The following is a 17,944-nucleotide window of genomic DNA, read 5'->3' on the forward strand; positions in this document are numbered from 1 at the left end:
CCTGCCAGACAAATCTAGAAATGTCTCTCTGCCACTTCTTGAAACAGTCCATCTTGTCCAAAATTTGCAATGATTGAAACAGAAATAACATTTTTGGCAATACATTCATCTTTATAGCTGCAATTCGACCCAACAAGGAAAGCTTCAAATTTGACCATATTTCTAAATCTTTTTTCACTTCTGTCCAACATTTCTCATAGTTATCTTTAAATAAATTTAAGTTCTTAGCAGTCATATTAACCCCCAGATATTTTACTTTCTTAACTAATGTTAAACCTGTCTCCTTCTGAAACCTCTCTTTCTCAATCGGTGTTAAATTTTTCTCAAGAACTTTAGGCTTTGACTTGTTCAGCTTAAATCCTGCCACATGACCAAATTCTTGAATCAGTTCTAATACTCTTTTCGTACTAGATTCTGGCTCCTGTAACGTCAAAACTAGGTAATCTGCAAAAGCTTTCAATTTGTATTGTTTGGCTCCGACCTGAATACCTTTAATCAGACGGTCCCTTCTAATCATATTTAGCAAAACCTCCAGGACCGAAATAAAAAGCAATGGGGAAATTGGGCAGCCTTGTCGTGTACCTTTCTCTATCTTAAATTCCTCTGTCATCACATTATTGACTATTAGCTTAGACTTTTGTTCTGAGTAAATTGCACTTATACCATTTTCAAACCCTTGACCCACCCCCATCCCCTGGAGATTTTTCTTCATAAAATTCCAAGAAATATTATCAAAGGCTTTCTCCGCATCTATGAAAATTAAAACTGCTTTAGTATTAATATTCACTTGCAACTTCTCCAAAATGTTGATTATGTTCCTCGTGTTGTCAGACAAGTGCCTACCTTTCCCTCTTCCTGGTCATCGTATTTACTAGTTTTAGCAATGACTCTGCCTCCTTGCCAAACAGTGGCTAGAAGTGTGGTTTTTGCTCTGTACCATTAATGAACTTGGGTCTTAGGAATACAGGCAAATGGATAGAGAGAGGCCTGCCTCTGGGTTGCTCATGTGTAGGATTGACAACAAGCCAGCATTTCATTGCTTTGAGCAGGATATCCATATAGTAAAGTGATCGGTTTTGCAGTCCGAAAACTAGTGAGCTTTAGAGTCTGCTGGGATCTTCCCCTGAGTTTCTTTCGCTGGCTCCACCCACTCCACCACCTGCCTGCCGTGACCATTTCCTTCTGGCTTTGCCAAGGGTGTCTCTACTCTTGTTAAGGACCCCTCTTTCCCCCTCCTCCCCTATCTGAGTAGAAAGTCTGGCTCTTAAGCTGGGAGCATAAATGCAGGTGAGACCAGCTAGATTTCCTAACACGGGTTGTGGGGTAATGAGAAAAGTGTTCCAAGCTACTTTGTCATATTGCTCCTGTGTTTTTATTTCTGTGATACCAGCAAGTGGGACATCAAAGCAGTGCTCTCCCCACCCTTGGGTGGCCTTTCTGGCAAGTTTATAATGCCACAAACTGTGTCTCCCCACCCCCTTTGAATTCTGTGAGTGTCTCAAAGGGTTTTTCCCCCCTGCTTTTTTTTTTAATTTTTGTGTTTTAATAAATCATTTAAAAAAGGAAACTCGAGGGAATGGCTGGCTGGTTCTTCTCCTGGGTCCCACCAACCTTCTGCTGTTCAGAAGATGGGAAGAGGCACGTTTACAGAAACACTTTTGACATGACATTTGTCATTGTAAGGAATGAGGAGTCTGGAGTCAATCTGAACCCGCACTAACCATCGCTTGCTACTACCCCATGATTTAAGGCCCAAGGAGAAAACCTGTGGGCTCATCAGAACCTTAGGTCACCCCAGGAAACAAGTGCCAATTTAGCAATCTGCCTTGTGAAGCTGCTGGTAAAACAAAAGACTGACACAGAGATTAATTGTGATTCAAGTGACTCCGAGGGGCTGGGTTTGGCTCAGGACAGGATTCTAAACAATCCACACAAAAGTACAGCATATAGATTTATTCCAGATTAATAAAATAGCATTATAAGGACTCTGTTACTCAATAAGGGGAAAAAAAGGTTTTCATTATTTATTTGTTTATTTATTTTTATTATTTTTAAAGGTCACTTGGGGATTTGGGGAATATTTGGGACAAAATGCATACACCCAAAACTGCAAAGCTTCTTAACCTAAGCTAGAAGATACTTTGCCACTATAAGAACATAAGAGGAACACTTTCGGATCAGGCCGATGGACCATCTTACCCAGCATCCTGTTCTCATAGTGGCCAATCACATGCCTGTGGGATACCTGCAAGCAGGACTTGAGCCTAAGCAAGTTCAGGCTTGCATAGGTGGAATGTTTCTCCTGTGTGCATCCTTGCATATAGAAAACTACCAGCAAGCGCAATTACACCCCCTCCGCACACACAACCTGTTCCGATCAGAGTCCGTGGGACTGTTGTGGCATCCAGTCCACTTCCTCTGGGCCAACCTGCTTCTCCCGGCTACAGCAGAGTATCATGTGCAATGGTGTGCCTTTGTGGAAGGAATCTCAGCCATGCAGTAAAATTCTCGTACAGCAGCTTTCTGTTCTACAAAGCTTTATTGTACAGCAGCAAAACAAATATTCAGTCAGGAGAAAGCGAAGACATGATGCCTCTCCTGTTGCAGCCAAAAGAGAAAAGTAAAGACCTTCACATAACAAAGATGCGAACAGCCCCCCAGTGACAGGACGTCATTTCCCTTGAGCTGTTAACCCTGTAAGCTCTGGGTATCCTCACACAATCAACGTTGTCGTTTTCACAGTGTCTAAGCCTGCCCTCACAATCCTAGGCACTCTCTATCCCCCAAACCTTGTTCTATCCACCCCACTTACTGATGGAGGGGAAGGCTGAGATTCCAAGTCCCAGCCAAAGAAGAATTCAGGTCCCACAATGCTAACCTTGTACCTGGATGTGAGTATTCTGTGCCCCGGCACCCTTATTTCCAAGCCTTGGAACATGGGAGTTGTGGCTGCAACTGTTATTCATACGGACCTGACACCTGGTCTGTATGGAAACAGTTGGGCCCTCTGCTTCCTGAAGCCCTGTTGCAGACTATGCCATGCTGGCAATGCAGAAAGTACAGGAGCTATCTGGGCTGAGATGCCAGGTGAGGGTCATGTGGAAAAGATTGTGCCACCTATCTCAAAGTATGCACACCACCTTCTGTTAGGGCATTGGACTAGGACCTGGCAGTCCAGAGTTTTCTGTTGCTGAAGGAGCATTCGAGCCTACTCCCAACGATGCCAGTGTAAAATCAGTGAGCATTGCAAGGAAGAATCCAACCAACACACACACACACACACACACACACACATTGTTCATATGACCTAGTCTCACTTGCCATTCTTTCCTCACAGGGAGCCAGTGGTGGTGTTGTGGTTCGAGTGTTGGACTGGGACCCAGGAGACGAGGGTTAAAATCCCCACTCATCCAGGAAGCATGCTGTGTGACCCTGGGACCAGTCACAGCCTTATCAAGCTTGCCTACCTCACAGGGTTGTTGTGGGGGTTCAATGAGGGGGAGGACCATGTATGCCACCTTGAGCAACTTGGAGGAAAATACAATCAATCAATCAATCAATCAATCAATCTTGGGAGCTAGAGGTTCGGTCAGGCAAAATATCAGCTTGTCTCCCATTCCTTCTGCTCCTGCCCTGTGGTCCAGAGCATAAATGAGAGAGTAACAATCATACAGTGTCAGAGCTAAGAATTAAGTAAGGAAAATTGATGTGAAACTCTCCCTCATGGTCCCCTTATGGGTTTTGTGGCAGGGCTGCTTCCTAGCCCTGGCAGTGCTTCTTGTGGGAGGGCCGTCAGTCAAATTGCACCCTTCTGGTCTTGGTTTCTGCATTGCCAAATTTGTCTTTCTTTTTCAAATGTTGTCCTCTAGCTATAGGGAGAGGCAGGGAGTCCTCAGCTGCCTGGGAATCTTAAGTGACAGCAAGCAGCCGGTTTCCCCAGCGAGCTTGGAAGGAGATGTCTGATTGGAAGAGACAAATCCATGTCTGAAGGCCTTAAAGGAAGCAAAAGGTCAGGAGCCGGACATTTCCCCATAACGCTGGAGATCTGGATCTCAGTTGGCTCAAGAAGGGTCTGTGGGAATCGCAAAAGAGGCTCCTCTTGACTTCCCTGTCCCCTCCATGCAGCTGATTTTGTGGGGAGGGGGGGCTGTGGACTAGAAAAGGTTGTTTCCTGCCTGGGGTTCTGAGGTGCTGCTGACCACCACAAAAGCAGAAACGGGAAACCTCAATTGGCTTCAAGTCAAGGAAAATATTCCTTGGAATAGGCCTGTCAGTCACTGGCAGGGCTGCCACAGGTATTCATAGCATTCATAGCATTCATAGCATTTGTAGAATCATAGATTTGGAAGGGACCACGAGGAGTTGAATAGGATCCAAACTGCAGCAGTCTGATTGGTCCTAGAACAATAGGATCCAAAAGGCAGCAGTCTGATTGGTACTAGAACAATAGGATTCAGAATGCAGCAGTCTGATTGGTCCTAGAACAATGCAGCAGTATGATTGGTTGGCAGGAACCACCCAATCATGCTCCAGATAGAAGTGAATCCACAACCTGATTGGCTTACAGTAGAATTCCGGAATTAGCCAATCATGTGCAGCCCATTGTGTAAATAATATATATAAAGCAGATACTTTGAGGGGACTTTCATTCATTCCTCCTCACCACTATGAGCTGAATAAAGAGCATGAAATCACTTTGCGACTCTGAGTATATTTCAGTCACCTAGTCCGACCCCCTCTCCTATTGCGGGAATCTTTTGCCCGACATGGGGCTCACACCCATGACCCTGAAATTAAGAGTCTCAAGCTCTTATCGAATGAGCTATCTCTTTCTCAAAAGTGCCCTTTTAGTCCCAGAACAAAACATGAATCAATTGAATGATGAGCCCAGAGTGCAACACACTCATTCTTCCCAGTCTGCCTCCTCCGAACCCTCTTGGAATAAGTTGTTTTTGTTGTGCAACCACATCTAGTCTGACCGGATGAATCGCTCCCAGCACAGAGAAGCAGCAACGCGGCTGCCCATGGCCTCACTGCACGAGCCCTGTTGGCAGTTATGCTTCAATTCTGCTTCTTCCTTAGTATTTTTATTTAGCATTATGGTTTTATCACACTTTTCCTCCAAGATGCTCAAGGTGGCATACATGGTTCTTTCCCGCCATTTTTTAATCCTTGCAAAACAACCCTGTGAGGTAGGTTGGACCGACAGGCAATGACTGGCTCCATGAGACTCAGAGCTGAGCAGGAATTTGAACCCAAGTCTCCCACAATTAAGAGCATAAGAAGAGCCTGCTGGATCAGGCTGGTGGCCCATCTTCCTGTTCTTACAGTGGCCTCTTATGAGAAATCCACAAGCAGGACCTAAGCCGAAGAGCCCTCTCTCCTCTTGCAGGTTTCAGAAATTGGCATTCAGACACGTTATTGCCTCCATCTGTGGAAGCAGAGCATAGCCACCAAGAGCCCTCTGCTCCAAATTTCTAGTTCAACACTTCACTCTTCACCTCCCCAGCTTCCACCAGCCTTCCACATTGAAGCATTATTCTGAAGATGCAATAAAATTCACAGTTGTAAAGATTATTCTGAGGTACTGGGCATAGAAGGACCAAAGACAGAGACTTTTAGAGGCCCAAGCCACCAGTGCAAAGCAAGCAAATAGGATCAGGTGAGAGCAGGTCGATATATGGCTTGGCATTGGCCAACCTTGATCTACCTATCTGCTGCTCCAGAGGGCAGGACCCAAACCAATGGATTCAAATGGCAAGAAAGGAGATTCTAACTATTAGGAAGAACATTCTGACAGGAGAAGCAGCTGGACAATGGAATGGACTTCCCCAGAAGGTGATAGACTCAACAGAGGTTGGGTGGCCATCTGCCAGGGATTTTTGAGCTAGATGACTTTTGGGGAGTCCTATCCAACTCTACATGATCTCCATCCATGATCTCCATCCTCTTGCCCATCTCCTGAATTCTGCTGCACGCCGTGTTTTTGGCTCCCACTGCATCAATCCATTCTGACCCCCTGCTTCAGGATTTTCACTGACTTGCTCTGACACGGCCCATTCAAGTTGACATCCTTTCCTTTGCATTTGAGTCAGCACTCTGCAATGTTTAGTGAGCTGGTTAAAAATGGATACTTGGGAGCCTGTTGACCCAACAACCCGACAGGCTGACCTTAGGCAGGGTGGTTGAGAGAGAAGTCGCAGATCCACATCGCTCAACATTGCGAATGGGCAAAGGACACCATGCCCTTTGCTGGGCAAAACACAGAAGGCTGGAGAGAAACTGCCCATCCAAGAGGGATGGTGCCAAAGCTTGGGGGCAGGATTAGGCCTTTTCTCTCTGGCTTGTCCTTTGCTTTGGAGTTGGCTCACGGGCTTTAAGGGGCAGTTTGCAGCACTCTTGTTGAACTGGCATTTTGAGACAGGCAAGGGCATGCAAATATTACAGCCTTGAATATGAGTCACGTTTTCGTGTTTCACCCATCAAAATAACATGGTTGGAAGGGCTATCTGGGGCAGGTATCATGATGAGCAAGCCGATCCTTAGGGTTGCTGGTTGTTGTTTTTTTTGTACATCTAAATAAATTAATGGGTATACCCCCAAGGAAGTCTTCTAATTAGTGCCCTTATTTGTTGATGTTGCTCTGATAAATATGGCTGAAAGTGAGTTTGCAAGCTGTCCTATCATCTTAAGAACATAAGAAGAGCCCTAGTGAATCAGGCCAAAGGCCCAGCTAGTCCAGCATGAAGTACTCACTGTGGATAACCAGATGCCTCTATTGGGGAACCCTTAAGCAGGGCCCGAGCACAAGAGCACTCTCTGCTCCTGCAGTTTTCAGAAAGTGAAATTCAGAAGCAGGGATGCGAGCTCCTTTGGTGTTAGGATTCAGTAAGAGTGAGTTCAGGATGCCTGAAAGTGCCGATTAGCCCTTATAAGCCTGGCTTCTGGGCCAGGCTTTCTCTGCTGGCTCTCAACTGTCCTTCAGCTGAGAGCTTGTGGTGTGGTAATAGTTAGAGAATCAGACAAGGACCTGGGAGAGACGAGGGTTCGAATCCCCATTAAGCCATGAAGCTCACTGGGTTGACCTTGGCCCAGTCAGTCCCTCTCACCCTGACCTATCTCACAGGGCTGCTGTGAGGATTAAATGCGCAGAACCACGTACCTCACCTTGAGCAACTTGTAGAAAAATGGTAGGGTAGAGATGCAAAGGATAAAACGAATAGTATCTAAAAAATCATCTACCAAAGGCGCAGAGGAAGAAGAGTTAAAGAGAGAGCTCTGGCGACAACAGATAAAATAAGGCTTGGTTTTTATTTATTCATTTATTCATTCCATAAATACAGAAGCTTTTTCTTTAATCAGTCCAAATCTTTGTCAGGAAGCATGATTGATGGGGGCTAGCAGCCTTTTGCCTAGACGCGGTTAGCTCAGGACTCACAGTCATCATATATGTCATTTCTAGAGAACGATCACTTTTGTTTTGACATATATAAAAAGGCAAAAAAAGAAAAAAAGAGAGAGAGTATTTTTAATTTTATTTACATACATGGAATTAAAATTAAAAAAAAAAAAGACACTGGAAGGTTAACAGGAGGCAGGGAAAATTTACAGATCCCCTGCTCCCCCCTGGCTACAGTGGCATTTCTATGGCTCCCTGAAAGAAGTTGATTAGCACGGCAAACACGGCTGATAGGGAAGGTTTTGGGGGGAAGGTGGAAGCCTTCAGTGAGGGACTTAGACACTGTGAAACGTCTCAAAGTGGGGCAGACATGGAGGAGAAAATGCACAGTCCTCTGGCATGCAGAGGGGAAAAGGCCCAATCCCAGAGGGTGCAAAGAGGTCAGAATGGTTCTGAATTCCTATTTCATTTGGTGCGGTGTGCGTGATCCTACGGTTGGATCCAGACTTAACTGAGCTTGGTTCTCATTGAAATCAATGGGAGCTAAGTCATGCCTTAGCTTGTCCCATTGATTGCAAGTGGGCAACGATACTAAGATGCTGGAATCCACCCCCCCCCCATTCTTTGTCTATGTATTGGCAGAACAGCTGCTGATGGCTTTAAATGCAGGGGGCTGGGGGAGCCTCTTGAGGCTGAAGTCAAATGGTAGTGTTCTCCCCCATCAACACCCCACCGTAAGAGTTGAGGCCGTTTGAAAGGGGGCCTGAGGCTCCTCTCCTTCTGGACATTTTTCTCTGCCTTCTGCCCTTGCTCAAATAGGTTTTTACATTCCTCCCGCAAAAGGGCAGCACATTTAAGCCCCATTGGGGGAGTTAGTTCTGTGCTTAAATCTGCTGGAGGCCACAAAGCTCTAAGTGGCTCAACTTTGCTTGGAGGGGGCAAGCTTCCTGGGCAGGGGACCTGTCAAGAAAAATAAAATAAAGCAAATATAAAGAAAAAAATCAATGATAAAAGTTGGTGATCCAGTGATGGAGGCCACAGCTGTGTTTCGGCAGCTCCTCGGCTTTGCAAAGCTTGCTGCCTCCTGAAACAGCAATTCAGCCTCTGCGACCGGTGCTGAAAAGGATTTTGCAACTAGCCCAACTAATTTGGATGAAGCCCATCCTGTCCACACAAGGCTGCAGGACGGAAAGCACTCCCTCAGAATGGAGAGGGCAGAAATCATAATTCTGAATCCTCCCTGCATGTAGAAAACTTGTCGCATGAGCCACTTTTCTCATTGCAGGGACTTCATTGAAAAATGTGATTCTCCCACTGGCAGTCCCGTTCGTTCTTCCTTGCTCCAGATTCGACCACATCCTTCTGTTACATTTGCAGCAGAGGGCCGGATTGTTGTATTTCAATGCAAATTAGGTAATTCTGGATTATAATGTAAACTGGACTCGACTTCCTCTCCATCCGTACAGACGACATCAAGTCCAGATAAAGAACCAAATGTTGCTTTGCGGGAGTAGGGGAGAGCAAAAGTTTATAACAAGAGAGGATAGGAAATGCGTTTGACGAAGGCTTCCCACTGGAAACGATTTGGTAAGCGAGGGGGGCGGGGGGCGGACAGACATACAAAAATACTTCTCATCCACGGGGACAGACGTTAGTAAAAAAATAACACAAGCCTTTCGCGGCTCAGTCTTAAAACGCATCATATTTACACTACCCACCGACTAGCCGAAAAAAAGGAAAGAAAAAAGGAACCCGCTTTCGTACTTAGAACTGATCTGGAACATCACAGCACTTCTGAACCAGGAGCCCCCAGTTCCTGAGTCAGGCTGCTCAGTTCTGGATCCCTCTTGTGCAGGCGGCTGAACGCTGCACTGCAGTTGTCCTCCATGAGTTAAAAAAAATACAAGGAGGGGTGTGTGTGAGATAAGAACCCTTTTGCAAGCTCACCCCTGGTGTGCCATTGCAAAAAGCAGCCATGAGCAGGTCCCTGCACAATATAGGAGGCAGCAGGGGAGGGCTTCATAAATCAGGGAAAAGGACAGAAAAGAGGGTAGTTACAACATTAGGAAGAACTTTCTGACAGTGAGGGCCGTTCAGCTGTGGAACGGACTCCCTCGGAAGGTGGTGGACTCTCCTTTGATGGAGGTTTCACCTGTAATTCCTGCATTGCAGGAAGTTGGTCTAGATGAACCTTGGGGGTCCCTTTCCAGTTTTATGACCCTGGGACTCCAGAAGCAGGCTGCCTGCCTTTTTGCATCAATCTCTGAAACTGCTTGAAGACATTCCCATCTAGCTCAGGGGGTTGTATCCAACAAAAGCTGCATTTGTACACAGCAACTTTATTCCGTTTCGCTGACCTTTCCCGAACTGTGAATTACCTTTGAGCTCGCACACAACACAAAAACCACTTTGGGAAATACGTAGCGAGGAATGGTGCAAGTTTAAGTGCTCATTTTCATGTTATGTGCAAACGGATTTTTTTTCTTTCCCGGGAGCAAATGCAGCAACACAGAAATTAAACTTGCGCTATATCCTGCCCCGTATCTGGAAGTGGCTCGTACGTTGTGTGGCAAGCTCTAATTGTTGGCGTTTGTCTGTCTTGAGAGCCAATGGTGTGTGCCTCCGGGATGAAGCAAAGTCAAACCGCTGCATTAGCCGCACCAAAGTGAGCTCCCTGAATATCCTAAGGAGATTTGCAGTTAGGGAGATGTCGGGAAAGCAGCCTAAGCCTCATTCAGAGTCGGCCCATTGAAATTAATGGACCTGAGTTGGTCGTCGCCATTAATCCCAATGGATCTGCTCTGTGTAGGGCTAGCACTGGGAGCAATCCAGGAAGTTTCTCCATTGGGGGTGGGGAAGAGGCCCCAAACTGTGGGAACCCAAATTCATTGTGCTTCTGAAGTTGATTGCAAAATGCAGCAATAGCGAGGTGGACGCAGTTGCATTCATGGCTGCTGCCCGGCAGCCAGAGGAAACCGAATCGTGAAGTCGTGTGTCCACATAAACGCAAACAAAAACAACAACAAAGCAAATCAGGGCATGAATGCAATTTCATTCTTTGTGCCAGGAAGAGAGTCATAAATGCATAGCTGCTTTTGTCACCAGGACAGTCTGGCATGCATATTGTCGAAAAGCCTTATTGCAAAGCTGTTGTTCAATGAACTGGCTGCTTTCCCGGCAAAACTCTGGGCATCCATCCATTTTGCTCCTTTTCAGGGCGTTGGACTAAATGGCCCTTTAGGTCCCTCCCAACTCTACAGTTCTATGATTCTGTTATTTGGGTTTCCGGTTTTATTTCCCTTCTGCTGTTTGCTACATTCCCAGCTGAGAATAAGTTTCATTGCTCCCTCCCCCGAAAACAGGAAGAGTCTGGATGCAGGAAATAGTTTTTAAAAAGCTAAAAGCAGTTGAAGAGATGTACCATTTCCTATGGGGTCTCTGTGTACTCTCAGGTGCACAGACCACCCACTTTTCAACACACATGCACTTCTTTCGTCCTACTGTTACGTCTGGCCAAAGGGGTCTGGCAGGTTGCTAACATGGCAAAAGCCTACCAAACCTGTGTGACCACAGGCAAAACTGGAGGGACAATGGTGCCTTCATTTCTTGGGGGTGGGGTGGGGCGGGAGAAACCCTTGGCTGCAGTTTTGTAAAGGAAGGCTCTAGGAATTCTCTAGCCACCTCACATTAATTTTTAGGCATTATTTTAAAAATAAACAAATCTTTGCTTCGAAGTCATAGGCCATGAATAAACCTGCTAAAATGCTGGAAATGTTCAGGATGCCAAACCAGTTTTTCTGCAAAATTGCCTGATGCCATATATGCCCACTTGACTGCTTTGATCTTTGGAACAGTCAGGGGCACCACATAATGCCTGTTCCACAATGGTAAGAAATTGGTATATTTTAGTGTGGCAGCACCTATACTGTGGAACTCCCGGCCTACTGACACCTGTCAGGCACCTTCACTGAACTCTTTTTCGGATCCTGCTAAAAACACTGCTGTTTTAGACAAGCCTGCCCAGATTTACTGATGTTTGTTTATAATCTGGTTCTCAGCTTATCATTGATTTTAATTACTGTATTTTGCACTCCATAAGACGCACCAGACCATAAGACACACCTAGTTTTTGGAGGAGGAAAACAAGAAAAAAAATATTCTGAATCTCAGAAGCCAGAACAACAAGAGGAATCGCTGCGCAGTGAAAGCAGCGATCCCTCTTGCTGTTCTGGCTTCTGGGATAGCTGCGCAGCCTGCATTCACTTCATAAGACGCACACACATTTCCCCTTACTTTTTAGGAGGGAAAAAGTGAGTCTTATAGAGCAAAAAATACGGTATTATTTTTTTAACGTTTTAAATAGCTGACTGTAATTGTGCTTGCTGATAATATTATGGTTTTATTCTTTTTTTGCAAACCACTTAGAGGTCTTCTTCTTTTATTACAATCAAATATATACGCTTTGGGGGGGGGGAATTAGATGAAGGATGCCCAACTGCATCCTTCCTCAAGTCACTGGGGCCTGCCAAATATTTCACAACTTCTAACAGCTGCCTGGGCAGGGGCTGATGAGAATCGGAGTCCAAAAAGACCTGGAAGGCATTGGCTCTCTCCATTCGCCGCCCTGTTACACCTGCTGTAGGGCTGCAGTATCAACTGATAAACAAGTAAAGGTAAAGGTACCCCTGTAGCCTTCAACTTAATACATTTGGGGTTGGTACAAAGGGGGAAGGGAGACAGAGAAAATGAGCACACAGCATCAGATGCAACACTTTGGAATTCAGGAGCAGATTTTGTGTGCGGCCATCCCAGAAGGCAAGCTCATCTCATAGCCAACTAAGGCACAATCTTTGCATTGGCCACAACGGGACAGGAAAAACTCCTCTGAGCGGGGCTCTGGGCTCTTTCGGACGGCGTGGCCACAGAGATGGCGGGGTCAGGGGCGTGGTGGCCCCTTCGTGGGGGGACCCTCATGCTGTCACATCCTCCCACCTGGCTCCCCACTTGGAAGGGAATATTCTGCTGTGGGAATCAATGGATGGGAGCCTAAGCTTATCCTACAATGTGGGTGGGTGGGTGGGGGGCAAATGCATATCAACCTGGAAGGGGGGGAAAGTGCAGGCTCTTGATTCCTCTGGGAACCTCTCTCTGCCTGCCCAGAGCAACAAGGCTGTGAAGGACATCAAGGCAGTACCTCAAGCTGTAGAAAGTGAGGGACATTTTTTGTGTGAGGGCGGGGAGTATCTGAGGGAGGACATGGGAGGTTGAGCAGGTACTAAGCGGACCTACTGGGGTCAGAAGAGGGCCTGAGTGAGATATAGGACGAAGAAGAGTTTGGATTTGATATCCCGCCTTTCACTCCCCTTCAGGAGTCTCAAAGCGGCTAACATTCTCCTTTCCCTTCCTCCCCCACAACAAACACTCTGTGAGGTGAGTGGGGCCGAGAGACTTCAAAGAAGTGTCACCCAGCAGCTGCATGTGGAGGAGCGGAGACGCGAACCCGGTTCCCCAGATTGCAAGACTACCGCTCTTAACCACTACACCACACTGGCTCTCACATCTTTCCAACCAGGAGGTTCTGGGTTTCTAGTCTAGGCCTTCCATTTCTCCATGGCCAAGCCTTTCTTCTTGACCCCACCTGGGGAAGAGATGGGTCAGTTTCAGCCTGTGAATGTCCCATCCCCCTGGTCTCTCCTCTCTGCCCCCCTGCCTCCCCCCCCCCCAGCTCTGAGGCCAAGTGTTAGAAAGAATGAACCACTTTTTGCAAAACGTGGCCTGTGGGACCTTGCAGAACTGGGCACTTTCTGCTCAGTCAATTCACTCTGAATCCGTCTCATTCCCCCAAAAGTCAAAACAGGGAAAGAGGGAATGGTTGGCAGCGGGGAGGGTGCCTGTAGTGGATCCCCAAAAGCAGCTTCTGACACTTCCAGGAGGCTGGCCAAGGCACATTCCTCAAAGCTCCTCTAGTTGGGCTTACAGAGAGTTGGGATGGTGGATTGAAGGATAACCTTAACTCTGCCCATTTAAAAGAAGAAGGTCCCAGCTCAAACAGAGATGAGCTGAGCACTGTGGTATTCTCTCTGTGTGTAGATATGGTGGTTGGAAGAAAGAGAGAGAGAGAGAGAAGAAACGACTGCAAGGAAGAGAGAGAGGAGGAGGGAGAGAAGAAAACTCAAAAGTTGTTTTCTCCTTCAAAAAAGGAAGCATGGACGTGAAACCAACCTCACTTGCCCCTTTCCCAAACCTGCAGCGTTTTCTTGCATTCAAAATGAAAATTAACGTTTAAGAAGCCTATGCAGTCTGGCGACGTTTGAATACGGTTTTCTCTAGGACGCCTTCGGTTCAGACGCTGCGCTGCTGTCTTGGGTTGCGAACCGTTATTTCTTGACTTGGCTTCGATATAGCTTTAAGCAAGCGAACGGGAGAGGCAGAGGAATTCAAGGAGTAGAAAGTCCCAGGCGGGAACAGGATTCCCGATTAGGACCGGTAGTCCTTTTTGCTGTAGGGTTTATTGCCCAAGATGCTGTCGATCTCATGGATAAGAGAAGAGGAGAGTTTTGGAAGAACCTGCCGGGTGGAAACGACAAGTAAGAGGGAGAGGTCATAAGTTAGATTTTGGTTATGGCGCTATCAAGCCTGTGCTTATTTTCTTTAAAGCCCTAAATAGCCTTGGTCCAGTATACCTGAAGGAGCGTCTCCACTCCCATCATTCTGCCCGGACACTGAGGTCCAGTGCCGAGGGCCTTCTGGCGGTTCCCTCACTGCGAGAAGCCAAGTTACAGGGAACCAGGCAGAGGGCCTTCTTGGTAGTAGCACCCGCCCTGTAGAATGCCCTCCCACCAGATGTCAAAGAGAAGAACAACTACCAGACTTTTAGAAGACATCTGAAGGCAGCCCTGTTTAGGGAAGCTTTTAATGTTTAACAGACCACTGTATTTTAATACTTTGTTGGAAGCCGCCCATAGTGGCTGGGGAAACCCAGCCAGAGGGGTGGGGTATAAATAATAAATTCTATTCTATTCTATTCTATTCTATTCTATTCTTCTATACTATACTATACTATACTATACTATACTATACTATACTATACTATACTATACTATTCTATTCTTTCTTTGGAGCATTTGTACCCAACTCTTCCGCCAGAAAGGCTCCTTCGTACAATCGAAATAAGGCAGTCCTTACCTGCAGGCTTACAATAAATACCAACAATAACAATAACAATAACAATACATGACACACAAGGGAAATGGGACTGGGAGGGAAGAGGAAAAAGCAAAACTCAGGAACCAATTTCTTAACAGTTCCTAAAATGACCAGCTGGCACAGTTAAGGAGCAGGAGCTGCCTGATGGAGCTGGCATACCTCACACCAGAGTCGATGGAGTGATCTGTGTTGCCTCCAGAGAACTCGTGGTGCTACGTGCCGATCATCCCACACCCATATTGTATCATCACAACAATGCTGAGAAGTAGGTTTGGCTAAGAAGACAAATGCATGATCTGACATACTGAATGGCGCAATACCCTAAAGCAGCGGTTCTCAACCTGTGGGTCCCTAGATGTTGTTGGACTACAACTCCCATCATCCCTGAGCTCTGGCCTTGCTAGCTAGGGGTGATGGGAGTTGTAGTTCAACATCATCTGGGGACCCGCAGGTTGAGAACCACTGCAAAGCAAGGGTTGCGTTCCCTTTCGTGGGTGAACCTCTAGGTGTTGCATGTTAGGGGTGAGTTAAGAAGCACCCCTAAAAAAAACAACAATCTTTTGCTACAGTAGCCTCCCCCTGAGGGTGATAGAGTGATTCTGTCCTTGAGGGGTCTCAAGAGAGACCCCATTCAAGGCAGCCAGTCTGGCATGGTCTAAGAAAGCTGAGCTGCAGAAGCATCTGCTCAATTCACTGTCTCCTTTCAATGTAAATATCATTTTTTTGCAAAATTAAAAGCAGAGAGTGTGAAGCCAAGATATGAACCCCCAAATATCGTCCCTTCCTTCTCAATCCCTTCTCTCCCATGCCAACAATCAGTAATCAAATAGTTTTCAATAGCCTAAGGCTGGATGGTCATCTGCCAGGGATCCCTCAGCTGCAATTCCAGTATTGCAGTGGCTGAGACTGGAGGCCCCTTCCAGCCCTGCAGTTCTATGGTTCTATGTCCAGAGCATTCATGCAAGAAAAAAAACCAAAGATCAGTTTGCCAGGGCCTGAAGGTGGGTGATGGGTGGGGTGCTCACCTGTATTGCTCCAATATTCTCCATTAACTGGTCTGCATTGGAAGCCCCCAGCAAGACAGAGCTGACCCCTTCGTTCCGCAAACACCATGCTGGAGGTGGGGGAGAAGAAGAGCATTAGGGGAATGTAATGGAGACACTGCCAAGGCTACCTGGGGGATTGTTTGGGGGCCAGAGTCTTTTTGGGGGAGAGTCAAGTGCTTAGTTCAAGAAACTCTGAACAGTGTCAAAAAGTCACTTTCCCTCTCAAGCTCTGGATGGATGAGGGCATATATATTTCTTCACATGATGCATCTAACGTGAAATTTGCTGCCTACAGTTAAGGTGAAGGCTACTAGCTTAAGAAATCTTTGGAAAGAAGAATTATATAAATCTGGAGAAGCTGTGAAAACTAAATGAAGCTTCTGAGTACCAGTTTCTCTCTGTCTCTGTCTCTCTCTGTGTAGAGAAAACAATGGAGGGGACTCACTGCCCTCATGCCCTGCACGTGAGTTTCTGTCTGTCCCCTGTTGGAAACAGAAGGCTGGGTCTAGATCAGGGGTCCCCAACCTGTGGCCCATGGGCTGGAAGCAGCCCACAGAGGTCGTTTAACTGGCCCACGAGCCGCCCCCGAACCAAGCTGCCCACTGGGCGAGTCCCTATGCATTTCACTAAACCGGTGCAGCATGGTGCGGGGACTCTCTTCCACGGCTCCAGAAATCGCTTCTGCGCATGCCCAGACGCCGAAAATCACTTCTGCGCAGGTGCGAATTCTGGTGTCTGGGCATGCGCAGAAGCAATTTCCGGCGTTGCACTGCGACGGTCCAGCCCACGGAGGATCTCCATGGGAGCGATTCAGCCCATGCCCGGTAAGCCTTGCCGACCCCTGGTCTAGATGGATCCGCTACCCAGCAAGGCTGCTCTCCCATTCTGCAGAGGCAGCCACTGCTTCCAGGAAAGGGTTTCCCACTTACCAATGGCAAGTTGGGGCAGAGTGCAGCCCAGCCGCTCAGCAATGGCCTGCAATTCCTTCAGCTTGGCTTGCTGCCGCCTCCCTTCCTCACTCAAGATCTTGTCTTTCAGCCACTGGTAGCCCTGCGGTTGGGGAGAGGAAAGAGACCAGTGGCAGATGGAAGCAAAGAGAAACCAAGGTATGTGAGGTATAGAATCTAGTGGGACTATGCTGCTAAACCAGCCAGATCAGTTCATTTGTTAAGGCAATAGCTTTGGCCAGCCAGTTATCAACTGCCATTTAAGAACACAAGTAGAGCCTGCTGGATCAGGACAATGGCCCATCTAGTCCACTATCCTGTTCCCACAGTGACCAACCAGATGCCTGTGGGAAGCCCGTAAGCAGGATTCAAGCACAACTGCCCTCTTCCCTCCTGTGGCTTCCAGCAACTGGGGTTAAGAAGCATTGCTGCCTTCAGTTGTGGAGGCAGAGCATAGCCATTGTGGCTAGTAGCCATTTACATTAGAAGGAGGTTGCCCTGTTGCCACTGAGGCAAATCGGGGTAACCTCCCTCCCTCACCTAGCTGGAAAAGACACCACCTTGCAAAGAGGAAAACAATGACCAAAGTTCTGCCTGTGAGTTTTAGCTGATGCTGGAAGCTGGAGACACAGAGGCATGCCTCACTCCTTGCTGGGCTCAAGAACTGTGGTTCGGGGAAGGCGGATCTGTTGGGCTGTTAATGCTCCGAGCTTCTCCATCCTCTGCTCAGGACATATAAACATATTTATTATATGTGCCGATAAAACCCTATATCCTAGAGACACCCCAGGCCCCATTGACCTTCATTCCAAGGGAATGGAACCCCTGGTAAGTCCTGGGCCCCCCTGAGTCTCCTGTCACTCAGAGACAGGGGCACGTGTGACAGTATTTCCCTTCTGCCGGTCCCAGCGATCAAATGTCACCACTCACTTTTAGCGATGCTCGTGAGTAGGGAGGGATCCCCCCGTCGTATTTCCCCGAAACGATTCCACATGCTAAAGGGGACCACGTCATGGCGCCCACACCTAAGGGGAGAAAGAGGAAAAGGCAAGTTGGGGGGTGGAGAGCAAATGCTTAACAGCAATGTTTAGCCTGGAGAAGGGAAGACGGAGAGGTGATGTTATTGTTATTCACAGAATTCATTAGTCCCAGGGCAGCCCAAAGTGACCAACCAACCAGACAACCGCCTTCCCCAGTTACACTGAAACCAAGAGGTAAAAGAAGGTAGGTAGGTAGGTATTTATTTATACATACATACATACATTATAAATTATAAGTTGTGTGTCCTTGTTTCTCCTTTTACGTGGTTGTGGCAACCACAACCTTTTACTCCTTTTGTGGTATTT

The 17,944-nt window shown here is 47.1% G+C and overlaps 1 protein-coding gene across 10 annotated transcripts in view; it reads right to left on the reverse strand.

The window, feature by feature from the left end:
- Window positions 1-7,292: 7,292 nt before the first annotated feature.
- The window catches only part of KCNAB2 (potassium voltage-gated channel subfamily A regulatory beta subunit 2), a 117,056-nt gene continuing 106,404 nt past the window's right edge, over window positions 7,293-17,944 (reverse strand). For all 10 annotated transcript variants that reach the window (XM_083628815.1, XM_083628822.1, XM_083628823.1 and 7 more), the window contains 4 exons: window positions 17,529-17,623; window positions 16,581-16,701; window positions 15,631-15,719; window positions 7,293-13,966 (listed from right to left, as the gene is read on the reverse strand). In XM_083628815.1, the coding sequence (XP_083484941.1) occupies window positions 13,877-13,966; window positions 15,631-15,719; window positions 16,581-16,701; window positions 17,529-17,623 (395 nt within the window). In that variant the 3' untranslated portion in view covers window positions 7,293-13,876. The remainder of the gene's footprint in view (window positions 13,967-15,630; window positions 15,720-16,580; window positions 16,702-17,528; window positions 17,624-17,944) is intronic.

Source organism: Podarcis filfolensis, assembly GCF_964270895.1.
Source record: "Podarcis filfolensis genome assembly, chromosome: 8".
In the NCBI taxonomy this organism is placed as follows: domain Eukaryota; kingdom Metazoa; phylum Chordata; class Lepidosauria; order Squamata; family Lacertidae; genus Podarcis; species Podarcis filfolensis.